Source organism: Plasmodium cynomolgi, chromosome 14 (genome assembly GCF_000321355.1).
Source record: "Plasmodium cynomolgi strain B DNA, chromosome 14, whole genome shotgun sequence".
NCBI lineage: Eukaryota > Apicomplexa > Aconoidasida > Haemosporida > Plasmodiidae > Plasmodium > Plasmodium cynomolgi.
The window spans coordinates 2,294,732-2,322,331 of record NC_020407.1 but is presented as its reverse complement, the minus strand read 5'-3'; the positions used below and the strand labels follow the sequence as shown (position 1 = coordinate 2,322,331).

At 47.4% G+C, this 27,600-nt stretch overlaps 8 protein-coding genes across 8 annotated transcripts in view; 5 read left to right on the top strand and 3 right to left on the bottom strand.

The window, feature by feature from the left end:
• Window positions 1-1,999: 1,999 nt before the first annotated feature.
• On the top strand, window positions 2,000-5,464 carry PCYB_146090 (vacuolar-type H+ pumping pyrophosphatase; the record flags this gene model as incomplete). Its single annotated transcript, XM_004225079.1, has 2 exons — window positions 2,000-5,146; window positions 5,426-5,464. 2 exons carry the CDS (start codon window positions 2,000-2,002, stop codon window positions 5,462-5,464), a joined length of 3,186 nt encoding a protein of 1,061 aa, XP_004225127.1.
• Window positions 5,465-6,610: 1,146 nt separating this feature from the next.
• On the top strand, window positions 6,611-7,924 carry PCYB_146080 (hypothetical protein). Its single transcript, XM_004225078.1, has 3 exons — window positions 6,611-6,871; window positions 7,054-7,291; window positions 7,460-7,924. The coding sequence occupies exons 2-3, from the start codon at window positions 7,171-7,173 to the stop codon at window positions 7,564-7,566; spliced, it is 228 nt and encodes a 75-aa protein (XP_004225126.1). The 5' UTR covers window positions 6,611-6,871; window positions 7,054-7,170; the 3' UTR covers window positions 7,567-7,924.
• A 345-nt stretch (window positions 7,925-8,269) lies between these two features.
• Window positions 8,270-10,008, bottom strand: PCYB_146070 (hypothetical protein; the record flags this gene model as incomplete). The annotated part of the gene is made up of 3 exons (XM_004225077.1): window positions 8,270-8,510; window positions 8,725-9,325; window positions 9,546-10,008. 3 exons carry the CDS (start codon window positions 10,006-10,008, stop codon window positions 8,270-8,272), a joined length of 1,305 nt encoding a protein of 434 aa, XP_004225125.1.
• A 902-nt stretch (window positions 10,009-10,910) lies between these two features.
• PCYB_146060 (CHCH domain containing protein) lies at window positions 10,911-11,808 on the bottom strand (the record flags this gene model as incomplete). The annotated part of the gene is made up of 3 exons (XM_004225076.1): window positions 10,911-10,988; window positions 11,215-11,546; window positions 11,772-11,808. 3 exons carry the CDS (start codon window positions 11,806-11,808, stop codon window positions 10,911-10,913), a joined length of 447 nt encoding a protein of 148 aa, XP_004225124.1.
• A 1,348-nt stretch (window positions 11,809-13,156) lies between these two features.
• On the bottom strand, window positions 13,157-17,667 carry PCYB_146050 (splicing factor 3B subunit 3; the record flags this gene model as incomplete). The annotated part of the gene is made up of 5 exons (XM_004225075.1): window positions 13,157-13,294; window positions 13,473-13,574; window positions 13,722-13,868; window positions 14,072-14,164; window positions 14,287-17,667. 5 exons carry the CDS (start codon window positions 17,665-17,667, stop codon window positions 13,157-13,159), a joined length of 3,861 nt encoding a protein of 1,286 aa, XP_004225123.1.
• Window positions 17,668-20,510: 2,843 nt separating this feature from the next.
• On the top strand, window positions 20,511-23,630 carry PCYB_146040 (hypothetical protein; the record flags this gene model as incomplete). The annotated part of the gene is made up of 1 exon (XM_004225074.1): window positions 20,511-23,630. A coding segment is annotated over one exon (3,117 nt), but the record flags the coding sequence as incomplete, so codon positions are not given.
• Window positions 23,631-24,375: 745 nt separating this feature from the next.
• Window positions 24,376-24,982, top strand: PCYB_146030 (hypothetical protein; the record flags this gene model as incomplete). The annotated part of the gene is made up of 2 exons (XM_004225073.1): window positions 24,376-24,882; window positions 24,920-24,982. 2 exons carry the CDS (start codon window positions 24,376-24,378, stop codon window positions 24,980-24,982), a joined length of 570 nt encoding a protein of 189 aa, XP_004225121.1.
• Window positions 24,983-25,374: 392 nt separating this feature from the next.
• Window positions 25,375-27,600, top strand: part of PCYB_146020 (hypothetical protein) — a gene marked incomplete at both ends in the record, with an annotated part of 3,716 nt that continues 1,490 nt past the window's right edge. The window contains one exon of the mRNA XM_004225072.1: window positions 25,375-27,416. Coding sequence (XP_004225120.1) covers window positions 25,375-27,416 — 2,042 coding nt within the window. The remainder of the gene's footprint in view (window positions 27,417-27,600) is intronic.

Here is a 27,600-nt window from a genome sequence, read left to right as displayed (position 1 = left end):
TTAAGTTGTTTTTTTTTTTTTTTTTTTGGGGGGGATGTTGGCGACGAGGCGCACGCAAAGCCGCTTCCAGCCCACCTTTTTGATAGTATCACAAAAACATACATAAGGGGGTATACATAAACATTTTACGTTTATGCGTTTTTTCACCCGTGAAGATACGTATTCTCATTCACCATGGCACTCTGCTTGACTACTCAATTGCGCGATATAAACTCGTATGCATGACGCGGTTAAGCGGCATTGTTTTTATTTTTCCATTTCGAAGTGGCTTTCCCCCCCTACCCCGCACTCGACACTCGACACTCGACACTCGACATTATATTTTGTGGAGATCCCTACCACTTGTTTGAAGAGCTCTAAAAGAGGGGGAGCGCTTTCCAGGAGGGAACTTCCAATAAAGGTATGTGTCCCCAGGTGGAAAATCTTCTCCTGCACAGGGCAAAATTGCACATAAGTATATGCGCATAGATACGTATATATAACTGCACTTATGTACGTACACACGTATTGCAATATTTAAAAGCCAAAGGATGGTAAGCTGTTGAGAGTTCTCCGCAATTAAAAACGTAATCGATTTCTGCATTTCGATGAAGGTGCCGTCAAAGTGGGTCCCCTGCTAACAACAACGGTGGATGACGAACGGGAAAGGTGTGTAAGGGGATTTTGCCAAAGTGTGAACAGGGATCGCCAACATGCGTACATATGCTTCCACGGTCATCATTCTGCGGTGGAAAAAGTAAAACAAAACAAAATAAAAAAAAACAAAACAAAACAAAGCAAAACAAAATAAAACAAAGCAAAATAAAACAAAATAACCGAACTGAAGTGGTCCCTCGAGGGGATGCATACACGCGCCTTCGAATTGTTTGCATTCAAACGGGGGGCAACACAAAAGGTGAAACGGTGTTAGGGAAGAGGAGGCACACATACGTACCACACATAAGCACCACACATACTACCGCACATACCTACCACACATAAGCACCGCACATACTACCCCACATACCTACCCTCCATCCTACGATGCGGAAAACTGCCCACTGCGTTTGACACCCAACGCAAAAACAGCCCCATAAGGGGAAGAAAAGGATAAGACAATTATTGCGCAGTAGGTATTGGCAAATGCTCCACGGTGATGTGATGATATCCACTCCACCTGCCGCAAGTCCGCGTAAAACGTATTGTTAAAAGGATGAAAACTTTGACAGGGGCACTTACTTGTGAGTATCATCAAAATGCCTCCGCGTTTTCCCGCGCCCCAGCGAGTTGCCGATCTCCCTTTTTTTAATCTCAGAGGTGTGCAAAAAAAAAAAAAAAAAAAAACAAACAAGTTAACGCGAAAATACCCACCCAACTGAACAGTTAAATGACAGTGTAAAACGTTTGTTGCTTGAAATGCCTCGTATCGCGCGCCCTTCCGTCCTTGCAACTTTCGGATGGCGCAGGGTCAACGTATGATGCCGCCAAGTTGTTCTTTTCCACAGCCATGATTTATTACACCTTTTGTAGTTAAGAATGCAACTCCTGCAGACAATATTTTTTGCAAATGCACACTGAGTGAAACACAGTGAAGGTAACCTTTTTTTTTTTTGGTCCATTTTCCATGTGCACCTCTTCGCCAGTGTCATCATCACATTTGTTATTTTCCGTTTTACCTCTTCGTGGAAGTGTTAGTAATTCTCCCCGGGGGGTGTTACATCATGCACATCGGATGAGCATGCCTGTGTAGGCATATTTTTACGCCCACCGTGTTGCAGCTTGTTTGGTCCCTCTAAGCACAAAAAGGAAAAAAAAATTTGTTCGTTTTTCTCCGTGCTGCGCATGAGGAATGGCTCCCCCTTGAGATTTTTACGTACAAGTGGAGGAATCGAGTCTTTTTTTTTTTTTTGCTTCCTCGACGTGGCTTCCCTGCTACTAAGTGTCGATCACGCCAAAGACCTCCGCCCCCAACAAGCAGTAGCCACCGACGTACCTGCGACCCACCGCGGGAAGGGCGAAAATGCTGCCCCTACACGGGAACGGCAAGAAGAAGAGCCCCCACAATGTAATGAGTTTTTTTGGCGGAGCCTATTCCAAGGGGATCTTCCAAAGTGGAAAGGTTGGCGATGTCCCTAAGGCAACGAAGGGGGAAAACCTCTCCCATGTGCGCAATGCACAAGGGTGGGGTGCCCCCATGGGTGGAGTTCAATACGTACAGTGTGCAGGGTACGAAGATGATGTAACGTCGTTGGGGTGTCTGAACTGGTACATAAACCGGTCGCCCAAACAAAGGATCACGATTAACGCAGGCGTGTTGCTCGCATTCGCAACAGCAACGTATGCAACATATCGAACTGTGGATAATGTGAAGACCGTGTGCTTAGTCGGGCTATCCCTCTACAGTGCCTTCTTCCTGTTATTCGCCCTGCACATGCTGAGCTCCGTGTTGAAGGACGAGTACGACGCGTACAGCACCGTGCGAGGGAGCGACGGTTGGGAGGGTAGCGGTTGGAGGGGTGATGATCGGAAGGGTAGCGGTTGGAGGGGTGATGATCGGAAGGGTAGCGGTTGGAGGGGTGATGATCGGAAGGGTGACGATCGGAAGGGTGACGGTTGGACGGGTGACGATCGGAAGGACGGCGTGACGATCCACCAGATTAGCGTCATGGCCGAACATATCGGCCTTCCACATAAGAAGAGCGAAACGATGAAGCCGAATGATGGTGACAGACGAGGAGAGGGGCGGGACGAGGGGGTCCACATCACGGTATCCCACGACACGGCTGCCCATGACGCGGGGAAGCACACCCTGGAAGCGCCGCACGACGGATACGAAGTACTCTCCTTGGAAGACATAGCAAAACCGATAAAGGAGGGATCAGAAGGGTTTTTCGCAGTGCAGTACAACTCGATTTTTAAAATATCTGTAGCTTTTACGACGCTTCTGCTGTTCCTTTACATGGTGAGAGGAGACTACACAAAGCTGCCCCGAGAAAAAAGCACCATGGTGGAGGGTACTACTGAGAAGCACATAGTAATATCACCCTTTGCATACAGCATAATAACTTCCTTTTCATTTTTGCTAGGAGCTACATGCAGCTCTGTAGCAGCCTACAACGGCATTTATGTGGCCGTCCGGGCCAATGTCCGTGTGGCGAAAGCCTCCACCTATTCGTATAGGAAAGCGCTAATGACCTGTTTCAGGAGTGGGGCAATAAGTGCCATCGTGAACGTGGCATTAGCTATCTTTGGCATTTGCTCTCTACTCATGTTAATAAATATTTTATATCCTACCCTGTCGTTTACAAAATATCCCCTACTGATTGTTGGTTACGGGTTCGGAGCTTCTCTAGTGGCTATGCTGTATCAGCTAGCTGGAGGTATATACACAAAAGCAGCTGATATAGGTGCCGATTTAGTTGGGAAGGTAGAAAAACACATTCCCGAGGATGATGCGAGGAACCCAGCAGTGATTGCAGATTTGGTTGGAGACAACGTAGGTGACTGTGCAGGTCAATGTGCAGATTTATTTGAATCGATATCCGCCGAGATTATTGCATCTATGATTTTGGGAGGAACCTTATGTGAAAATGGAATCATTTCGGAGAAAAGGGCTAACTACTTTGTTCTCTTCCCCTTGTTTGTCCACTCGATGGATTTGTTCGTATCTACCATTGGGGTGTACCTTGTTCGGACCAGGAGTGACTACACAAGCACCCTAATGGGAAAGAAGAAACGTGGGAGTAGCAAGAGTCACTTTGGAGCGGACCAGTACACCCATCTTAGTAGCGCATCCCACAGTGGAACAATGCAGAATGGTGCAAATGAGAACGTACGGAGCGCAAACGGAGACACAGCCTTGTCGACCCTGAGTCGGGACCATTACAAGGATAACGAACTAGAGATGATAGGAGAACATTTAGAGAACCCACTGAAGGTGATGCTAAGAGCGTATATCGTTACATGCCTCCTTGCCATGGGTGGTTTTTTTTTCTTCTGCAAAATGTTGTTTCTCTTGGGGGAAGATTACCCAAATGATTATTCGTGGGCTTATCTATCCTTATGTGGACTGGTTGGTATGGTTTGCTCATACCTGTTCGTCATTCTGACGAGATACTACACAGACTACTCCTACCCTAAGGTGAGAAAGATAGCTCATGCTTCTTTGAGTGGTCCAGCTACTAACATAATAACGGGTTTGTACGTCGGCATGGAATCTACGTTCCTCCCCACGATCGTGATTTCTGTATCTCTTTTGGCTTCCTACTACCTAGGGTTAGCAAGTAACCTTACTGGAGATGGCCGTGCTATAAATGGGCTTTACGGCACATCAGTAGCTACCATGGGGATGCTCTCCACAGCAGTTTTCATTTTGAGCATGTCTAATTTTGGACCCATAGCAGATAATGCAGGTGGAATTGTAGAAATGTCGAATCAACCTGAACACGTTCGATTCATTACAGATAAATTAGATGCAGTCGGAAATGTAACCAAAGCAAATACAAAAGGATACAGTGTTGGTTCTGCTGCTCTAGCATGTTTTTTACTTTTCTCTGCTTTTCTTAGTGAAGTTTCTGTTCATGCAAAGACCCCTTTTACTACTGTAGATATTGCCTTACCAGAAGTATTCATTGGTGGGATTCTAGGATCCGTTGTGGTTTTCCTTTTCGCTAGCTGGTCCTTAGATGCAGTTGGAAATACAGCTGAAGAAGTACTCAAAGAAGTACGCAGACAGTTTAATGAACACCCGGGGATACTCACTTATGATGAAAAACCAGACTATCACACCTGCGTTTCGATTATCAGTAGGAAGGCACTCATCGAGACGATTAAGCCTGGACTACTTGCACTATGTGCACCCATCATAATTGGGTTGCTTTTTAAAGAAATTGGAAAGTTCAGAAATAATGGCTTGCTAGGTGCACAAGTCATTGCTTCGTTTATTATGTTCTCTACATCTACGGGCATTTTGATGGCGCTTTTCCTTAACAATGCTGGGGGGGCCTGGGACAATGCAAAGAAGTATATCGAGTCCGGTTTTTACGGAGGGAAAAACAGCCCCGCACACGTCTCCAGCGTTATTGGAGACACTGTGGGCGACCCCTGCAAGGACACCGCGGGCCCCTCCATCCACGTCCTCATCAAGCTAATTTCGACCATCACCATGGTAAGTTCAGAGCGGCCACGCAGCAAAGCGGCGAGGATGGGCACCGTCAAATCGGCTAGCCGTTAAGCGGTCTAGCAGGTTGGCGGTCCAGCAGGTTGGCCATCCTCCTTGTTGGCGGTCCAGCACGCTAACCGTTTGCATGCCCCCGTGCGGGGCTCGACCATGACTGCCACCTCGCTCCCGCGATTGTGCGAAGCCATCGGGAGTGACTACATACGGCGTTGCTGCGCTTCGCCTCCTTCGCCCCCGTCATCGCCTCCACCCGTCCCCACTTTGCAGGTGATGACCCCCCTGATCGCGTCCTCCTCGGAGATGTAGCCCCCCCGAGCGGGAATCCCCTCCTGCGTTTGTTCACGTGACGAAATTTTTTCTTTCGTGTTTAGGGGCGCCGCGTCGTGCCCCATTGGTCGGGCGAAAAAAAGTTGCACACATGAATGGTGGCAATTTTCTGCCTCCATTTTGCCTCCATTCTACCTCCATTCTGCCTCAATTTTGCATCAATTTTTTTATGTGGGAACCCGCACACACAGAGCATCGGTGCGCCGATTGCTCCAATGTGTCAGCTGCACTTCGCGTTTGTCGCTGCGCCTGCGTTTTTTCGCTTCCTTTTCGTTTCCTTTCGTTTGCCCTTTCATGCCACCACTTTGTTTGATCATTTGATTATCCCCATTGTGCGAAAACGAAGCGGAAGTGAGAGACGCCACTGTGCTGCCGTTTTTTTGTTAAAATGGAGTAAAACGTCAAAGGAAGAAGCGCTCGGCGGACATGCTCGTCATTTCGACCATGTTGCTGTCTCGTGGCAGTTCACTCAGTGAAGTCGCCATACCCTTTTTAATGATAACATGGGGGGGGGTGCGCAGAGTGAAGTGCCGTTGGGGCTATCTATGGTGTCTTCCCCTGTCGGTGAGCGTCACAATGGGCGATCAACTGGAGAGGTGAGATTTTCAATCTCAGCAATACAACATGACGCGCAACAGTCGTCTCTTCCAATGATCGACCATTGCGATAGAAACCAGTTAAAAGGAAAAAAAAAACAAAACCGAACGTACGTTCGCACAGGGAACCTCACCACAAATATGCGCGTGACCGTTTGGGAAAATCGACCTGTCGTGTGGTACACCTCTGCTTCATTCGCGAAGCGGTTACACAAAGGAAGCGCAGCATTTTGACGTGTACTTCGAATTGTGTGTGGTCTCGAAGTGCGCAAAAAGGAAAAAAGAAAAAGAAAAAAAAAGAAAAAAAAGAAAAAAAAAAGAAAAAAAAAAGAAAAAAAAAAAAAATGCCCACCTTCATAGCGATTGCCACTTGCTGCCTCTCACTGTTTACTTATTTTTATTCCCCTCCATTTTAAAGCTCGTCAAAAGGTACAGTGGCGAAGATACGCATCGCCCCGTCAAACAAAAAACGGCGTGATTAGCATGCACTGAAAATGCCTCTCGCTTAAAGGGGCGAAGGGGTGAATATGGCCACACGTGTACTCATGTAGATGTTCGTATGCACGAGCCAAAGGTATGAGTCCATGTACGTACATGCACATGTTCTCACACATAGACGCGTCGACAAGCATTCCTCCCCCTTTCTTTAAACGCATCCGCTTGCGAAGCAAAATATAAAAGCAAAGAACCACCAATTCCTCCACTGCAAACCCCTCCAAGTAATTTTTTTTTTTTTCACCACGTGTGAAATTATTTTTATCATATTGTTCAATGCCATTTAACACACTCAGTAATTTTTTTTTTTTTAAAGAAACCATCCGAATGCTTTTCTGTTGCCTATAAAAACAAAGGGTTCATTCCTGAAATTACAACAACAAAAAAAAAACTTTTTACGAAATCGCTGTGTTAAAGGCAGCCAGAGATACGTCCTCCGTGGTCCCTACATTTGTGTGCGCTTTTCTTAACGCCAAGGTGAAGTTCCCGGAACGCAACTATACCGACTGAACGAGGGGCCTCTACGTAACGGATCGTCTTATAGCGGCTTCTGACCCTTCTTACTAGCATCCTTCCCACTGCCGACACCGCGGAATGCACAAAATGGCACACTCAGCCAAGGACAAGAACATCCGTCTCGAAAGGCACAGCGCGGGAAAGACCCAAGCGTACGGAGACCGCAGTGTGCGCGCGGGGACTGGGAAATTCAACTGGGGTTAACTAATGAGTGTGCACATATGTGAGTGTGCCCAGCAGGAAGGCCACTGTGGACCTCGCCTCGTCCTTGCGCGTTTATTCGCGTTTATTCACGTTTATTCATTTTTTTTCACGTTTTTTTTTTTTTTTTTTTTTTCCCCAACACACGTACGACCCATACGAGTAGGCAACACAACGACGGACTTGACCCTGAGCGAGAGCAAACCCACGGATAAAAACGACCCCATGTATGATAGCGAAATTGAGAGAGTCACCAAAGAAGGGAAAAAATAAAGCAACGAAGGAAGGCTCCTTGGAAGGGCAAGTTTTTCCATATGTTATCCTCACGCGAGGATCCTTTTAGCGCACAACACATGTACATGTGCACATGTGTGTATATAACTGTATGTACAAGCGCGCACAACTTTTTAACATTTATTTTTTTATTTTTTTTTTTCTTGAATGATTCATGTGACATGATCTGCACAAGTTAGTAAAACGGAGAAGGGGGGTCCCTCACTCCGGTCGCACACGGATGCGGCGCAGCTCTATCACCAAAAAGAAAAAAAAAAAAAAAAAAAAAACATTGCTTACGTATTACAAGAACAATTTTCCGCCTGAATGATAACCTAAACTGCAACCTGATGCCATCATTTATTTATTTTTTTTTTTGGGGTACCCACCTTCCACGTTAAGTTTATTAAAATGGGGAAAAATACCCCACGTGTCCACTGAATGGATCACAGGAGATATACAAAACAAGTCGCACCATTGTGGAGGGGGAGGGAGAGAGTGGTCATGGATGAAAAGATAGCCATCAGAGAAGTGGCCTGCGCGGGGGGATGTCGAAAAAAGTATGAACAGTTAAAAAAAAAAAAAAAAATCCTTGGCTGATAAATGGAGTGCAACGGAGATGGGGTATGCCCCCTTTTTATTTCGCGATAAAACTCAAATAGCTGTACGCACGCCCACCCACCCCCAACGGAGTGAGAACAAATCAAAATATAGAACTGTCACTCGTTTCTGCGTCGTCCGATACCACGCAGTCCCCCTTGTTCACGTTTTTCCCGCTGAAAAATTTGCAAGTAGCTGAACTTCTGCTAACTGGAATGATGATATTTAGGAGGTGATATTTTTCCAAATATTGCGACATCGCTTTTGACGATTCGAAATAGAAAGGAAACCGTATGTTGAAGTTTTTGTACGGGGGGTTATGTCCTGCTGGAAAGAGAGGCGATCTAAAATGAGGGGGGGAAAAAAAGTAGAAAGGGCATGCTGCATATTTACAAACGTCCGTGTGTGCAAAAATAGGCCGTTTTATCTGACTTGTTCAGGTGAAAAAGCTAAAATGGGTAATTTTTTTTGTTTTTTTGTTTTTTTTCCCATTTTGTGGCTTCACTCTCGCTGCTCCTTTCGCATGGACTGCCTCCCCACGTGCGTCCAAGCACCTACTTCTTAAAAAAGACAGCCAGGTGGTCATCGCTGATGTACAGATTTATAAACTCGTGGACGGCAAAGGGGTGGCGCCCCCCCCTGGTGTCACTGCGTTGCGCGAGGATGAAGAAAGGCAGCTGAATTTGAATAACGCATATTGTATTGATCACCTGCTGGTAACGTAAGAATTCGTCGTCCAATTCGATGTTGTATTCGTTCAAGAAGGACTTGAAAATGGCGTTGTTTTTTGTTTCTTTCTTCTCAATTTTTCCAATTTTTCCAATTTTGCCAATTTTGCCGATTTTTTGTTTTTCCTTCCCGTTCACACTCATGAAGGGGGGCTTAAAGTCAAAGCAGTCGATGGTGCCGCTCAGTGGGGACGTGCGCAGGTAGGGAAGGTAAAAGATTTCCATTCGTTGATGTCGCTCCTCGAAGGTCTTCCTATCGACAAACCACATGTCCCACTCGGGTTTCTTAACGGATAAAAAATTTTGAATGTATTCTTTGTTGAGTTGGTCCCCCCCGCAGGTCGCGCCACCTGCTTCGTTGCTGGCCTCCTCCACAACGTTGAACTTGTGTTGCTGGTCGTCCTTTATGAACTGATCATCCGGGCTGCTCCCTGCGTAGGGGCGGAGTGCATGGGGGGAATTACATCCGAAATGTGCATCCATGTGTGTGCAGTGTGGAGGTGGCCACCGTTGTGTTATGCAACGCGGTGGTATGTTATGAGACGCTATTGTATGTTATGCGACGGTATTCTGTGTTATGCTATGCTATTCTATCTTATGCTACGCTATTCTGTGTTGTCTTTTTTTTTCTTTTTTTTTATGGTTGCCCACCTTTGTACTTATGCTCGGGGAAAAAAAACAAGTTCGCGCAGGTGTCCGTGTTGTACTTATTTTTGATGGCCACCTGCACCAACTCAGCAATAACTTTCTTTAATTGCAAATTTTTTTTGCTTTGCGAAACGACTTTTGAGTTAAGAACAATGTCGTACGTCTTGTATTTCTTCCCCTTCTTATCTTCTCTCTGTTTCTCCTCCCCAATGCTCAATGGAATTCTTAATCCCTCGTTATCATTTAAGTCAGGCATTTTTTTAAAGTGAAACTCAGCAATTAAATTGGACGATAAAATATTGAAGTAAACCTTTCCTCCATCCTTTTCGTATGCCTTTATGACGAACCCTTTCTGGGGACTTATCTTTATTGTCTTTTCTTTGCTTACCAAGTTGGTCAGTTTAGGAGAGGCGAATTTGAAATTCCTCTCTCCTTCCTCGAAGTAGCTTTGGTACAGGTTGTCCATTTTTTTTTTTTTTTTTTATTTCTTAAAATGGGGTGGAACAACAGGATGAGTAGCGCAAATAGGGGGGGGTTACAATTGGGATTATAACGGTGGGTTAGGAACCATAACGTGTGCGATTGGAACGGATTTTATTCATGTAGAGAGGTGTACAATGAGGAAAGAAAGCACAAAAGTGGCATCACAAAGGGGGCTCCCTCCATCGTAGAGGTAAACATACTCCTTTTTTTTTTTTTTTTTCTCTTTTGGGTTAACATAGTGCTCTCCCTCGCATTTCATCGGCGCTGCGTGGAGGTATACCCGAGGTCACTTCCCTTCCTCGAGCAGCGAACAAGAGGAGAGAGGAACCTTCACATGGCTGTTGCGATTTCGAATAATTTTCTTTTCCTGCGTGAGTACCTCCCCTCATAGGTGCCCCATTAACTCACACTTATTTTTCCCTTAAAAGTTTTATTTCACCTTCTCAGAGCAAAAATATGCGTCTTTCAAAACGATGTAGAAAAAATGTATTAAAACGGAAGAATTCACTCAATTCCTACACGTTTTGATCCTTTTGCGTTTTTTAAACGTGGTAAGGAAAACGGTGCTTTTCCCCGTAGGGGTAAATGGTGGGTCGCTGGAGGGGGCGCGAGGCGGACATCCCCATGGGCGCACATATATATATGTACATCCGTGCATACATACAAAGTACGCAAGTACGTATGCACAGATTTTGTTTTTTCTCGTTTCACGGTTTGTATCCTCAACGATGGAAGGGGTATGAAAGTACACACTTCTTTCTCCTCCCTCGTCGACACACATTCTACTTGATTTTCAGATTCTTTACTCTTTATCCCCGAGTGACGTCCTCTGCGTATATGTATGTGTGGGTGTGTGGCGCCTCCTGCGTCCTAGGCGTTATCTTTTCACATGGACTGTTGACATGACTTCAGTGAGTCGGCGTAGTTCTGGCAGAGACTGATATCGGAGTGTCTCGTCAGGCACTGCATGGGGAAGGGGGTGGGTGGGTGAAAATGTGTGCACAAAGGTCGACACGACGGATGCAAAATGGGTCGTTTCGTACTGCCCGTGGGGACCCAGTCATAGGGGAGCAGAATCACAAAAAATCACGTCTCAGCCTCTATGCCTCTCTGCCTCTATGCCTCTCTGCCTCTATGCCTCTCTGCCTCTCTGCCTCTATGCCTCTTTCCCTCTCTCCCTATGTCGTACCTGGTTGAGTTCATCCTGCAGGGGCTTGCACCTGTAGTCGCTGTTCCTCTCGCTGCTCACAGCTGCCGCCTGGTTCATGTTCGCATTGTTATTTGGGTGCGAAACTTCGACGTGCCTTGGGCCCAAAATGGCATCGACGGCTCTCTGAGCTACTCCAAATCCGACCCCTGAGGCCATTCCGCTAGCCACAGTTCCCATCATGTTGGACAAGAACCCACCGGACTTCTGCTGGGGTTGCAGGGCACCTCCCGAATAGCTTTGAGCACTCGTGCTGTTTCCTCTGCTCACTCCACTGGAGGGGTTTGGTTTAAGGAAGGAGGAGGACCTTGTGCCTGGGAGTTGGAATGAGGGAAGGAAATTAATCGAGTGCATATGGCACACCTTACGTCCGTGGGTATATCTTTTGCCGAGGACCCTTCCACAGGCTGACCACACGATTTGTGCGCGTGTAAATATGTATGTAATATACGTACACGATTATATGCTCGTTTTTTTTTTTTTTTTTGTTTGTTTTGTTTTTTTAATTTTTTTCCCCTTTCCCCACTCTTCGTGCTTACTTAAACCACCCGAGCGGCTCTTGGATGAACGTCCCATTGTTACGATGTTAAGTAAAAAGCTGAGAGGGGTCCCCCTTGGGAATTAGTACTTCCTTGTGTTGCGCAAAAAAAGGCGAATATACTTCAGGATGATTGCAGGTGTGGTGAATTGCTCCCACAGTTGAACTGCCGTTTGTTAAAGTGAGCGATGGAAAAAGTTCGCAAGGATATGCTGAGGTTTACTCGCGATGATGTAACTCTGCTTCCGTGAGAGGGGTAAAACTTTTTTTACTTGTGAGGAATAAAACAGTTGCTGAAAAGTAAAATTTCCGTTGCGTTTCGCTTTTTCGTTTCTTCGCTTCTTCGTTTCTTCCTTTCTTCGCTTTTTTTTTTTTTTTTTTTTCCCTTCAGGAGATGCATATCCCCGAAGCAGCCCCCCCCGGTCAGCATAGCATTTTAAACGCATTTTTTTTTTTTTTTCCTGCTCTTTCCCACTAAGTCGGATTCACAAAAAAATTGCTTTTATGTTTAATAGTTCAAGGGGGGTACGAAAAAAGTGAAATAACCGAAGATGGAGTTTTATATCCAAACAGGAAAATATCGAAATATGTTACACGGAAAGGAGTGGGGGGGGGGAAAAAAAGTGTTAAAATGGGACTGCACATTGAAGGGGTTAAGAAGAACAACCCTCCATGTGACGCTTTTAAAATGGTTCGCCATTTTGAAGAGTGGGTTTTCCTTGTTCATCCCCGTTTTGGTATGACTGTCACCTCTTCCTTGAGAAGGAAATTTTTCTTTTTTTTCCCCACGTGATAACTTCGCCAACGGCAGGTGGGTAAACAATCACTGGGCAATCGCCAATCGTTGCAAATTATTTTCACCGGTTTGGTCTCCCCGCTTGATCGAGAAAAGGGGGAGTGATGCGAGGAAGTGTGCCAGTATGATGCCTATTCAATTCATGCTTAACCGTGCCCCGCCGTCTCCGAGGAGACATTCACTCAGGTACAGTATTCCCATGAGTACATTATCGTATGCTTACGTATGCTTCCTCCTACGGTTGGCTACCTCCTTTTTTTTTTTTGCGACAAGCTATGCCGCTGCGATGGGTCACTGTTGAAGGTTGGCAGAAGCTTAAAATGGGGCGAGCCCACCTGTGCAGCGCGTGGTCAAGCGGTCAAGCGGTCAGACGGTCAGGCGGTCAGGCGAACGCAATGCACCCACGCTCGGCAGGCTGACACGCCCAAGTGCCATATGACAGTTATTACAAATGGGGTTCGCCCCAAAGCAGGCACACACATAAAGGCACACATAAGGGCACACATACGGGCACACATAAATGCATACATATGCACATATAGGCGTACCCCTGAGCGACAAGGGAAGAAAAAAAAAAAAAAAAAAAAGGATTAAAGAATTTTATTTCGAATGTCTTCCAACTTTCGCAGAATGTCATCCGGGGTTCTCTCCAAGTCGGCTGCTACTTTCCTTTGGACGTCGTATGGCAGGCTGGAAAACTGCTCGCATAGGTCTCCGTCAATGACGTGCTGCGAGTTGGGCAAGGTGGAACGGTGTAATGGCGTAACGGTGGAACGTGTGTGCATAGGGGGGAGGGACATGCATGTGATGTTGTACCGAAGCAACAACGCTGTGGAGCTGCCGACTGGGGGACTTCCTCCAAGGGAAGCGTTGCCATGGCCTGCTGCACGCCGCCACGGGGCCTACCTGGACGGGGTGGTAGTAGGAACGAAAAAATATATGCTCGCGCCCACACAGCGGGGGGTTCTCCGTCCGCAAAATGATTTCCAGGTGCTGCGTCAGCTCCAGCTGCGAGGGGGGGAGGGGCATGTGGCAGAAAAATAAAAAAAAAAAAAAAAACAACTACAAAGAACGGAGAGAACAAACAACAAACAGCAAAGAGCGCGTCCACCGCGAGGGCCGCACCGCTCCGTGACGTGCCCTCCACATGCGTACCTCCTCCTTATTGTCGTACGGGATGAACGCCCCTATTGTCCCCATGATTGTGGAATATATTATGCACTCGCTGCTGGTGGGGGACAGCTTCACCTTCTGCAGGGACGTGACTATTTCTCCGACGTGGAAGCTCATGATGTGCTCGAGCTGCGGGGGGTGAGAAGCGTGACAAGGGTGAGAAGCGTGACACGGGTGAGAAGCGTGACACGGGTGAGAAGCGTGCCAAGCCCAAGAAGCCCGTGTGGGTGGATGCGTTTTTCTACGTGCAGCGACGTACGGACGAGTGGGCGTGCTTGCCCCCTGGGGGAGGGGCAGGCACTCCCCGGTGCGACTGCGCACGCCGGGCTTACCCGCCTGTTCTTGTTCGAGCCGGCCATGATTTCACCTCCGTACCAGCACTTGTTCGATATGCCATACTCCTCCTGCTTGGCCTCCTCGGGCACCTGCGGGGGGAACAACACGTGGAGAAGGGGTCACAATATTAGGGAAATACCCCTTGGGGACATCTCATTGGGGCACGCCTCCCTGGGGGAATCGCCGCCTAAGTACACCCACGCGCACTCACCCGCAGCACAAAGACGGAGTCGAACTTGTCCGCCGCCATAATGGTGTGGTGGTCGAGAATCTCGGAGCAGGTGATCCACCTGGGGATTATGTCATCTGAAATTAACCTCAACGTGTTCATATTGGAGTCGTAAAAAAAAATTAAAACGGACTCTCGGATGTCGGAAGCAAAGATACGATCTCCGGAAACCTTTATGGAAATAATGGCCTCCGGGATATCCTTATATTCGCATTTTTTTAGTAACTTTTTTTTTCCTAGTGCATATATTCTGAGTTTGTTTCCAATAGAAGCTAAAAGCCTTCCATTGAACGGGCAGAAACAGAACGGCTGATCTTCTACTGGCGTTATGTGCAGGAGGTTGAGTTTGTAATTTATGTCGTAGGTGTAGACACGGAGAGCTGCTGCTGGAGCTGTTCGATTTTTTAGGGACAAGTTCGTGGTCGTGCCAACGATTAAACAGTGCAGAGCCTCCAGCTCACAGGCACAGACACTCAACGCCGCTTCTTCCATCTCGAGGGATATTTTATCTATTGTTTGCAGACTGATTGGGTGGATTATCTTTATGCAGGAGCCCCACTTACCCGGCCCTGCCTTGAACGTTCCTATTCGATCGTACAGCAGTTCTTCTTCTTCCTCCTCCTCCTCCTCTCCTTCTTCTTCCCCCGCGTCGCCGTTCTCTTCCCTGTGTTGGTGACCCGACGCGTTTTCTACAAGTGCGCTCTCCATCTCTGTGTTTCCCGCTTGGTCCAGTCTGTCCACGTGCTGATTTGCTGAATGTCCCTGTTTGTGCGCCCCATTGGGGAGGTTCCGCTGCAGATCGCTCCCAACAGAGTGGGAGGGGGGTCCGTCCGCACCTGTATGTTCCTCTCCCTCGAGATGAATACCCTTGAGTGCTCTTTGAATTTCGCGCAACGTATTCTCGTCGTAAGCATTATGATCAGCCTCGATGATGGCGAGCATTCGGATGTTCTTCTGTCGCTCAATTTCGATAGAAGTGTCGTGATCGTAAAAGAGAGAAGGGAAGGGAAGAGGTACGATCTTCCTTGGAGTAAATGTTAAATGCAAAATATTTTGGCTGAACACTTCCCCTAAGCGGTAGAAGCGGAAGATACGCAAACTACTTCCAGAAATGGCAACATACCCATCGGAGCACTGCTCAGAATGGAAAGATGAAGCATACTCCAAGATGTCATAATTTAAAGGAGAGTAAATATATTTTCCCTGGTGAACATAACATAAGTAGGTCTTTTCACATAACACTAAAAGAGCTGAGTTTTTCTTAAGATGAACTGGACATATTTTTACATTTTTTGCACCAAGATATTTTGAGTAATGGTTAGTGAGTGTACCTGTAATGGGATCAACCACACTTCTGAGAAGCACTCCGTTGTTCAAACCGATGTTAAGGAAAATCAATTTTCTCTCCTTATCGTTTCCTAATTCACACATCTGAGAGATGCATATATCCTGAGCTGATGAATTATTTGGCAAAATAAAGGTGGATAACTGATTGAAATATTTTTCCTTTTCGATGGAGAGTAACCTCACTACATTGTCTAAACACCCAACAGCTAGGAAGTTGGCTCTCAGTTTGTTCTCCTCAACCTGTTGTATGGAAAGACACAACGTTTCCACGTTTAAATTTTTCCTAAATATTTCTACTAAAGTGTGTGACTCATCAATTTCGAAATAGATTAACTCTCCTCCACTAAGTGAGATTACAATTTGAGTACTATTTGACGTGGCTGCTTTGATTTGCTTATTTTTAGGAGGTACCCACTCGTGTACGACTTTGCCATTTATATGTCTTATACCTGTATCGTGTACTTGAATAAGAGTGTTATCGTAGAGTATATTTACATGAATAGTTGTCACATTGGTTAGAAGTAAACTATCTACAACCTCCTCCACTGTTTCTCCAATTTCCAAGATGAGTGTACTTCCTTCAAAGCTAACAATGATATACCCATCATAGTCACTTGCGTTGTCTTTTTTAATAGTCCAAATAAATTTAGGTCTTCCAGGTAGTTCATTATCGGCTAGTTCTTCTATACTCAATCCATGTTGCAAAATGCGAAGAGATGACCTAGGGCCCCTACCACACAGGGCATAAATTTGAGGACTGTTGGCATTCTTCGCATCGAGAATTTTCATATCCAAAATGGGAGAAAGAGAATATACTTGATCTATGAGAAATAAATTCGTAAGCTTCTTAGTCCTAAATGCAATGATAGCATTCCTTCCTGAGGGATGTTTAGACGTACACATGGCCTCATTATCATCATCTCCTATACCTGAGAATTGATAAAAAAAATGGTTCCCAAATTCAGCTGCTACAAAGAGAGAGCCGGACTTCATCACACATATAGCGTTGGCTACAGGAACTGTGTCGAAATATTTGCAAGTAATTTCTTTTACAATCCCATCCTCATGATCCATTTCTATTTTGTACAGATCACCAAATTCGGATTGAATAAGAATAAAAAAAAATTTTCTAATTCTGTGAAGTGCACTGCACACTATGGAAATATTTTTCTCCTGTCCCGTTTCGAGTCTCCTAGGGTATGCACAATACACATCTACATGTTCCACCTTTTTGTATACCAAATAATTATCACAACAGACTATGACTCCACTTGGTCCTTGTTGTCCTCCAGGAATGGGTATTAATAAATGTGCACTCGAATCAATAGGGAGCGTATGCTTTCTAATGACATGATTTAATCCAAGATCCATTTCCCATAGACATAACAGAGTTTTTCTTGTACATCCATCGATCTCATTTGTGTTAGTTACCTGCTTATCATACATTTCGTAATTCTGTTCAATCGATGCAAATATTGGGTTTTCAAATCCAACGTCCATCCCGACTACGTCATGACATATGGTGTGTGATTTATGTGCATCTAAGGGGCTGCTAATAGTTAATTGCTCTTTAGTGTCTCGATTTAGAATATACACAAATTTCTGTCTTTCTATGGCACATATCATGAGGGCTCTTCCTTTTGGATCCACTGCTATGTACTCTCCTGGTATGATTCTCCGAAGGCCACTCTTACCGTACGTCTCACAGTGCACTCGCACGAAATCATTTTTCTCATTACTAAACTGAAGAATCACTAACCTCCCTGAGTCACTCCCAATCACTACATAATCCTTGTTGCTTCCTGTCAGCCGAAACGTCTGCAAGCAACGGATGATGCCGAATACGTCCTTTGATGCTATCAGATTTAGCTTGCCCTGCTTGTCCGCCCTTAGCAGCTCCAGCACTTGCCCCTTGGACACCACGATTTCGTGCACCTTCGGCCCCGAGAAATTTCCATACGCGATTTTGGTGATGGCCGTGGGCTTCTGCAGCGTCAGGTGGTACAGCACCGGCATGGTGGGCTAAGCGGCGTAAGCGGGATAAGCGGCAAAGGGGGGTAAGCGGGGTAAGCGGCAAACGCGGCAAAAGGGGCAAATGAGGCAAACGCGCCAACTTATCAAACGGCCTGCGCTCCAACTGATGTGCCTCCCCACTGGGGCGCCCCTCTCCCTTGCTTGGTCTTCACCCCGATGGGGACCCCAAAAAAAACTCGAGGCAGGTGTGGCAAATGTGAGAGCTGCCGGAGGGGCGCGAACTTTAAGTGGCCCTCCTGGGAAGTGTTAACTCCAACGGAGGGGACAAACGCAAAAAACGTTCGCTTTGTGCGATTCGTAAGCTTCCGGCGCTTCCGGCGCTTCCTGCGCTTCCTGCGATTCGTGAGCTTCTACTACGAAGTCGTCTCTGCAAGTGGGGCATCTCTCCTGTGAACGTCTCATCAGTGTGAACTCATTTTTTTTTTTTTTTTACAAGCGCGTCACGGTTTGGTGAACGGGGAAAGATATACAGGTCAAGGTAACGGTGAGCCAACTCGATGGTCACCCCCTTTTTTGCGGGCGTGCGCTCTGTCAATAGGAGCCGTCCGCACGGGCTGGTGGTAACGTTCCCTCGCACGAGTGGAAGGAGCTACTCGTTGGGCCTCTACAAGTTCACCCGCAGAGTTATACTACGTAGATGCTCACTTTACAGACGTGACAGCCATGCTCTCGTTGGGACAAGAAAACCTTCTTGTAATTCTCTCCCCCCTTTTGGCATCCTCGAGACGTTCATGCAAAAGGAGTTGCGTGGGGGGGGAGGGCATACATACGTACATGCGTACATACATGCGTGCATACATACGTACATACCTACATACATACGTACGTACATACATACATGCAGTTTATTACAGGCTTACAGAAAGGTGGCTACAAAACTAGCGCAGAGTAACCAGCGATCGCGAAAGGAGGCACATCGCGGGGGGGAGAGAAATGCTTCTTCTCCATGTGGGGAAGCCAAATTGTGTTTGCAAACATCAGAGAGGAGAAAAAAAAAAAAAAGAGAGGTGTTCATGGGGCAAGCATATGTACAACTAATATTATTTTTATTTGCTTCCATGTATGCACGTTTTTTCATCCGACGAGCCGACCGACGGAATATAGCCAACGTTGGAGAAACGAATCGGCGATGTGGAGAGGCAGCTCTGTGCGGGAAATTGTACAAAACACCTGAAGGGGGGACCACGAGGAAACGCCATCAGTTCTTTCTCACAAGCAAGTATATGCACCACCTGTGTTCGCGTGGACTGTTCGAGCGGCCTACATCTTATACCCGCATAAAAAAACGCCATGGTGGGCTGTGCCCTGCGCATTAGCCGCAAAAAAGGGATGAAGCGTAAAGGGTGAAGGGTGAAGGGTGAAGCGTGAAGCGTGAAGCAGTTTTTCCGCTTTGGCGAAATGGTCAGTGGCCATGTCACATCAACCTGTCATGTGCACGTGACACCTCGGTGGAGCGGGGGTAGGGAAGGAAAGGGAAGTCCCCGTGCGGGGAGGGAGGGGTTCAGCCGACTGATCTCTCTATCCTCTGTGGTGGAGTCACCTCCGTTATTTTGAAGAAGGTCCCTTTCGAGGATTACTGGGAGGAGGAAAAAAAAAAAAAAAAACACCCACAATGGACAATTATGCACAGAGGAATACACCCACTGTGGCCCCCAGCGTGGAGGTCCATCCCACACCTCTGTCACAGTTGCTGCCATAACCCAGGAAAGCTTAAACGATTCGTCTCATTTCCAAAAGGACAATAAGATCCCAGTGCTAGGGGGTACCATATGGAACCCGCTCGAATGACCCCTACGAGCAGATCAATGGTCAGAGGGTGGGACCAACCTCCGTGAGGCCATCGCAACACTTCTTTGTGAGCGGACCGCATGATATATTTTTATCTCCACAGTTCGCTTCGCTTCAGTATGTTGTAAGTTGCAACCACTTGGAAGAACTGCGTATCGTTTTACGTGGGGGAAGACTCTCCAGCTCGCTTCCATCAGGATAGATACCAAAGCGTCCAAAGTGTCTTTTTTTTTTTTTTTTTTTTCACAGTGTAACATACCGCGTGCACATTTGCATGGAAGGAACTGCGGGACCATTTGGGGAAGGGGGAAAAAAAAAAAAAAAAATCCCTTCACGGGGTGTAGTTACAGCTCCGGTGGGGTGCCCCGCGCTTGTTCAGCAGAGTGGAGCAGGTCGATTGGTATCCCATCCACTGACGATACGAATAGAACACCTTTTTCCATTACTCGTAAGGGAGTTCTCCGTTCGAACCACGTCCACCGCTTTTCACTTTGTTCAGTTTTTTTTTCTAAAGGGCCATCCTGGCGGCCCTTCGTTTGTTCCAGCCGCGCGTAGTATTTTCTACACTGCGAAGTTATAGCGGCTCCAATTTGTTACAGCGTCGATTCGTAACGCTGCTAACTCTGTGACACCTGTTTGTTTGCTCCTGCCGCCCCCTCGAAATGGCCCCCTCCAAGCTGTTGCCAACCGTGCTACTCCTAGCAGTTCTGGGCGCACGCCCCCCGAGTGCCCCTCCTCCATTTGCAGATGCTGGAAGCTCGGGGAAAGGCACTCCCGTGGGGGACCTAAACGTGCGTGATGAAACGGGTCAGTTTGATGACCTGTCTCAGTTCAGCAGAGAGCTAATTGAGCCTCTCTCGCGTTTCTTGAAGAGTGTCCCCGCAGCAGGTATGTCCACTTGGGGAGTCACTCCACCGGGGAGTCACTCCATCGGGGCGTCACCTCATCAAGGCCGCACCCCATCAGGGCCGCACCCCATAGGAGCATTTTCAACCCAACAACGTAACGACACAGCGACGTCACCCCTCTCCCTGCAGCGCTGAGAGAAAAGGTGAAGACCCAAGTGGCCAAAGCAGCGGAGAGTCTGGAGTTGCCCAACCCGGAGGAAGAAGCATGCGAAATTAATTACTCTGAGTTGTGTCCCGAAGGATGGGGAGATTGGGGAAACGGAGACAACTGCATAAGTCCAGCTAGCTACCAAGGACCGTGTAAAAAAAAAATGACATCGTTTGTGAATTCAACACCTAGAGAAAAATTTCATTTCTCCATAAAGTGTGGTGTGTCATGGCCATGCTTGCACAGATGCAGTGAAGGAGATCTGCTGGAGGAGGAGTGCCCCGAGAGTTGGGTTCTTAAAGGAAGGATATGTCACGCCCCGAAATCCTACAGGGGCAAATGTGTGCGGAAAAAAATTTTTACACATTTTTCGAGAGAAGAAAAAAAAGCATGGGCAGATGCATGCGATATCAGTTGGCCTTGCTCCAAAAAAAATTACAACTTTGACGAACTCTGTCCGAAGAACTGGATGCCTAGTCCGGATTATACACACTGCTCTGCGGCTAGTTCTTATGTCGGACCGTGTGGTCCTGTTTTGTATCTCTCCAATATGAAGGAAGCGGAGAAACGGATATTAATGAGAAAGTGTAACGTAGAATGGCCTGTTAGAGCGAATGCGGAGGAGAAAAAAGTAAGCGACCAGGTGTGTCCTCTGGGGTGGATAATTAACACTTCGAACAGAAGGGGAGGAGTAGGAGGGGGAGGGACGACTACCTGTTCCCCCCCCCATTCGTACAACGGTCCGTGTGCACAAAGTGAAGAAATAAAAAACATATCCTTCGATCATATGAGTAAGGAGGAGAAGCATGAACTGTCTCAAAGGTGCGACTTTATGTGGCACTTTGCAAATGAGCAGTATCAAGATTTCGATTTGGCTTGTCCTTACAATTGGGTTCTAATAGATGCAGCAGATCACATTTGTGCAGCTCCTGTGGAATACACTGAACCGTGCAGCAACATGTCCTCCTTCAAGGGTTACACTCACGAAATGAAGGCTGCCTGGGCATTCCGATGTAAAGCCCTTTTTGTTAACGAGAGGGCACTCGGAGTGGGAGTCCTAAAAGGTAGACAAATGGGGAGCCAATCCAAGAAGGGGAAAATATTTGGCCTAAACAGAGAATTGAAAAGTGGAGGTATTCTCCTTGCAGATGCACCTTGGCAGAGGGATGGTCCCATAGGATCCGTCACGTCCAATTATCACAGAGGCGATTGGAATGCTGCGACCAGTAAGGAGTTCCTCCCAAACCATGATGAATCGTTAATGCATACAAACGGGAGGGGGACCTTACCTATAACTGAGGAGAAGAATGAGGACCATCTCCACGAGTTTATCATAAGCGACCAAAAAATTACTGAGCTTCTTCTGCTTAAGCAGGCATCGAAGGATCATGAATTACGGAGGAGCATCGATGAGGTTGTGCATACGTTGAGGAGGGGACACTCCTCCCCCAGGGGGGCAAACGCATTTTCTTTTCTCCAGGTGAAGTCGAAGGGGGAAAAGTTGAGCAGGTCGGCAAAGGGTCTTCACAAAGAACTCGCCGTGGGGTCTTCAGTTGTGGGGAGGGAGAAAAAAAAAACACTGAGAGAGGGGGACCCAGGTGAGCAGTCCCCTCTGAGAGAGAGGCACCCAGGTGAGCAGTCCCCCGTAAGAAAGACGAACGCAGATGAGCAGCCCCCACTGCACGGTCGAGCTGCTCCACCCACAGCAGAGGTACAAAATTTAAGCGAAATGAAAAACTCCTATAGGAGCTATAAACTCGAAAAGGGGGACCAGTCATACTACGAGCATATCTGCTTGGAAAAAAACTACTCGGAGTGCCCTGTGGGGTGGACTAAATTAAGTGCCAAGCAATGCATGGCCCCAAGTTGGTATAGAACCAACGTGCATAAATGCAGCTCCATGATAAACCTGAACGATTTGACCAGAAGCGTGTACGATGTAGCTCATGATATGTCCTTCGTTACATTCGATGAAGAAAGAATAAAGAAGCTCGAGAAAAAATGTGGGTTAGCATTTCCTTGCAGGGATTGCGAACGGGATTATGTACAGGTGCCTTGTCCCCTGGGGTGGACTGAAACGAATGACGAATTGTGTAAATCTCCTGCAGATTACCCACCACACTTGAAAGAGGTTTGTGGAGACAAGGTTAACTTTAAGTATGCCACTCCGCTTATTAGACGTAATTGGAGCCTGTTGTGTAGATCCGATTGGCCGTGCTTTTCTTCCTGCGAGAAGAACTACGCGGCGGTGTGTCCCCTTGGGTATGAACTCATAAACGAGCGCTTGGACACTGCTGGCGGCGGGACCGTTCACGTCTGTGTGAATCGGAGCTGGGCGCCGGGCCGGAAAGAAGTTGGCCGCACAGAAGTTAGCCGCTCAGAAGGTAACCACGTAGAGGCTAACCAGCCGAACGCGTGTCTCGTGATCGAAGTGTACAACAGTGTGGAGATAAAGAAACAAATCGAACGGACGTGCCGAGTCATTTGGCCATGCCTCGAAAAGTGCGTGCAGGATTACCACCAGACTTGCCCGTACAACTGGCTGCTGAAGCAAAATAACTGCATAGCTCCATACCATTACAGCCCCCCACAGGGGTGTTCCAAGTCGTTTGCAGTTAGATCGTTTAGCTCCTTCGATAAGTACCTCTTTTCAAATAAATGTTTCGCTCCTTGGCCATGTATCAATGCTTGCCAACAGGACTGGTCCCAACCATGCCCCGCTCACTGGGCTCTCGTGACACGGAGAAAAAATGGGAGAAAAAATGGAAAAAAAAATGGGAAAGGAAATGGGAAAGAAGATGCCGTGGATAGCAAGACAACCTCCAGCCCTCTCTTTTGCAAACCGCTAAAACGCTACATGCATAGTGGGGTGTGCACAGATGAATATTACGACTTGACAGATTTCACCTTTTTGCAAAAACAGGAGTTCTCCCACCGTTGTGGTGTTAGGTGGCCTTGCGGCAGCAGCTCTCGACTGTATTCCCCCAATTGGCAATCGGAGAAGGTGTACCACGACGTGGGGTTCCAGCGGCTAAGGACGCTGCGTTTTTATGATGCCCACTACGCTATGAGGTACGCCAAATCGGGCAATTCCTTCTTCTAAGTTGGGTGTGTTTCACCTGGCAGTTTTTGTTTGCAACTGTTTTGTGCTTAGCCCCCCCTCGCGTTCTCTTTTTTTTTCCAAGTTGTCCATTGTTTTTTTTTTTTTTTTTTGTATAACTCTCCATTTTGAGAGGAAGCATTCGATTAGTTGATTTAAACGTCTGTCGTTTGGCCCCCGCTGGTGCGTCCCCTTTTGGAACGTCTCTTCTTTGGAGGGCATCCTTTTTGGGGGACCTTTTTGGGGCCTGCTTCCCCCTCCCCCGGCACGTGGAGTGGCTAGTTTGCCGCGCTCATGCAGGGAATCTCCAAGGGCGTCATTTACGTGGCCCTGTTTTACCACCACGTCCCTGCTCGTTACTTCTGCGCAGTGGTGACCTACCCGACTGAATAGCCACCAAGGGAGTTCACGGGGGTTCAAGGCGGTTACACAAAAAATAGTGCAAAAAAAAGTAGCAAAAAAAAAAAAAAAAAAAAAAAAAAAAGGGAAAATGATTAATCCCGATTTATACCTCAAGTGGTGATGACGCGTCACTGCACGAGTGTAACATATTTGGCCAATTTAAGTGGCCACCGTAGAGGTGCTCTTTCCTTCTCGTCTCCTCACCTCTCCTCACCTCTCCTCTCCTCTCCCCTTCCTCCTTTCTTTTTCCGAGGCACATGCAGATACAGATGCACTGGCCTCCCCCACGAGCATGATTGCCCCTGCGCGCACGAGTGCCCCTTCCCCCGCCCGCCATCGAGAACATGAAAAATGTGATGCGACTGTGTGTGTGGCTTCTCATTCTGGCCTACTGGGCAACCCTTCGCTGCAGGCGGGTTTGCGAGCGAGCGGCAAGGGATAATTACATCGGAGCTGCAATCCTGTCCAGCGGTCTCCACAGCGGCCTTTCCAGCGGCCTACCCAGCGACCTACCCAGCGACCTGCCCAGCAGGGACGAGCACCCCCCCAGCCACTACAGACGAAGGAAGACAAACAACAGGAGTAGGAACCTCCTTTTCCTCAAAAATAAGTTAAAAGAAATTTGGGACAAATTTACTACCAGGGGAAGCCACTATTTCAATAAGCCATCCAAGGAGAAGCAAAACGGTTTCAATTTAAAAAAAGCTATCCACAGATTTACTCAGAAAGGTGAGAACGAGATCATCACCAAGGTCGTAGTTCGAAACAGTACCGTCATTAGTCCCACTCTCCTTTCCAATTTACTCAAAAGAGAAAATATTCAAACGATTAGGTACAAAGACATTAACAGTGTAGTTAAAATCGTTTCGGATTTTTATACCAAGTCAGGTTATCTATTCTCTCGTGTCCTTCGGCACGAAGTGGTTAAAGATGAGGAAGGAGACGTTTTGATCATTTACGTGGAGGAGTTGATTCTGGGCCGGGGGAGCGTCCAGATCAGGGTGCTCCGGCGGGCGGGCCGAACCGCGACGGGAATCGCCAGACCAGCGACAGCGAGTGCTACTGCAGCCACTACGACTACTCCGGAGACTACAACTACTACAGCCACTACAACTACTCCAGCCACTACAACTACTCCAGCCACTACAACTACTCCAGCCACTACGACTACTCCAGCCGCTCCCCCAACAGGTGCCCCCCCAACGGGTGCCCCCCCCCAGGGGGAACTGCTCTTCGAGCGCAAGGGCTCCGCAAGCGGCGTGGCCGCCGCCGCGCCGAGCCACGATGATCTCCAGAGCCCCGAGGCAGCGTCCAACAAGCTGCGCAAATTTTTCGAAAAAAAAATGAACATAAAGGAGGGTAGCATCTTCGTATGGGACCAAGCCACGTTCGACCTGCTCCTAAAATCGAACCTTTTTAATTACATCCATGTGAGGTTGAGTCACGACAAGGAGAAACATAAACATTTGCTACAAATGGACCTAGTGGAAAATAAAAAATTTTCATTTGTCCCATCCATATCGAAGAGCTTTAACTCTCTCTTTGATTTTTGCATGAACGTTACTTTTGGTTACCTGCACAGCATTAACTATGGGGACAAGCTCAGGTTGAAATTTTTTAAAAATCTGAGTTACAAAAATAACAAGCATGACTACGATATGGTCTTCGTGAACGACACTGTGGAGTTGGAGAAGCTACGGAGCAACTCACCTGCGTATTTCATTTGGGGGGTCAACGTCAGCCAAGCTTTCAAGAAGGAGCTAGACAGCTCAGCCCTGAGTGAGTGCGTAAATATTATGAACAGGCAAGGTGAAAATGGGGAAAAAAAAGGGAGCATAAATGTGCAGGGAGGTTTTAACCATCCGGGGAAGTGCCCCTCGGGGAAGCGGGAGTTGCTCCCCAGCGGGTCCTCCCCGCAGCGGAAGAACATCTACAGCTACCTGAACAGAGGGAAGGTCTTCCTTTTTGCTATCAGGAAAATACGCAACACCGTTTTGGAGATCAAAGTGAAAGCGAAAAAGGAGCTTTTTCACAATTTCCTATACTTCTTGAAGGAGAAAAAATATCATTCAGAGGGACCTACCCACTCAGGAAGGCTCTTTCCCTCCCGATTCCTCTCCTTTTGGAGAAGCCCAAACGACAGTGAGGTGTTATCCAACCAACTGTACAATATATACAGATCCAAACTGAAGCTGTCTAGCTGTTTAAACGCCTACTCCTCCAGCTGGTTTGAAAAATCAAAATTTATGAAATCTTTTTTCAACGTAAAGAATAAAATGGATTTGGTTTTCTACTTCAATACGGATAGGAGGTTTGACCCGACGGGGGAGGGAAATTCCTCCGTGGGGGGAACGGATGGGAGTAAAGCCGATCTGAAGACAACCATGCTGTCTTTTTTTAAGCAAGCTAATAGGAAGAGGGGGGGAGGCTTCCTCTCCTTGGACCAAATAAAAAACGTGTACTTAAACTACACCTTTTCCTTCCAAAAGAATTACAGAGTAAATATGTTTGACTTTTTTTGTAAGCTCAAACGGGTGTTGACCTACCGGGGGGGGAGTTCGAGAGGAGCAGCAAAACCTCTCGCCACTGGGGAAGAGGCCCCTCTCGTCCTGGTCCCCCTATACAAATGCAAACTAATCATGAACCAAGTTCACCTTTTACTAAACGTGGCTTTTTTTTTCAAAAGGGGATTATGGGATTTACGGCAGGGTTATAACTGCCTCTCCAGTTGGGGCTGGGGAGGAGGTGAGAGGAATGGGAAGGGTCCATGGTCGTACTGCTACCACCAAGTGAAAGGACTGTTCCGTGGGAATAGGGCACGGACTGGGAAGAGGGATGGCCCCAATTTTGATGAAGACTTAACGCGGATCACCCTCCCGAGTGGAGACACAACGACGGGGAGTAGCCCCCCCAACAGCACGACGTATAACGTATGCAATGTCAACCTGAACGACGCGCAGAAGGAGCAAGAAAGCAAGATCAACCTCACGATGAATTACAAACTGATATTGCCCGTACTGTTTGAGAATTACTTTCTTAACCTGATGGACTTGAGGCTCTACCTCTTCCTCAACTGCAGCCTGTTTGGCATAGGGGGTAGTAGCGGTAGTAGCAGCACTAGCAGTAGTGATAGTGGCGGGGGTACTCCCCGCGGGGGCAAGCCGCCTAACGCCATGAGCGAGGACAGCCGAAAGAGCGCCTTGTACAACTACCTCAAGTTGTCCTTTCTCAAAAACAAGAGGAAGATGCACCACTCGGCGTTCGGCTTGGGGCTGCTTCTGTCAAACATCAACATTTTTTTTAACTTCCAGATTGGCCGCCACTCTCTGCTGCCCTCGCTCGTTTTGCAGCTCGACGAAGGGACCTCCCGCTTCGGGTACCTCTCGTGAGGGCCACGGTCGCGTCCCTCATTGTGGGTGACCATCTCAATAGCCCACACCCATTTCAAATGCTCCTGTGCGAACTTGGGGTAGCCCCCCTCCCCCTCTCGCATTTGCGCACGTATGCACACTTGCAAGTCACTCCTTTGGAATAGTCTTCTGTGTGGGCCTACTCAACCATATGGACTT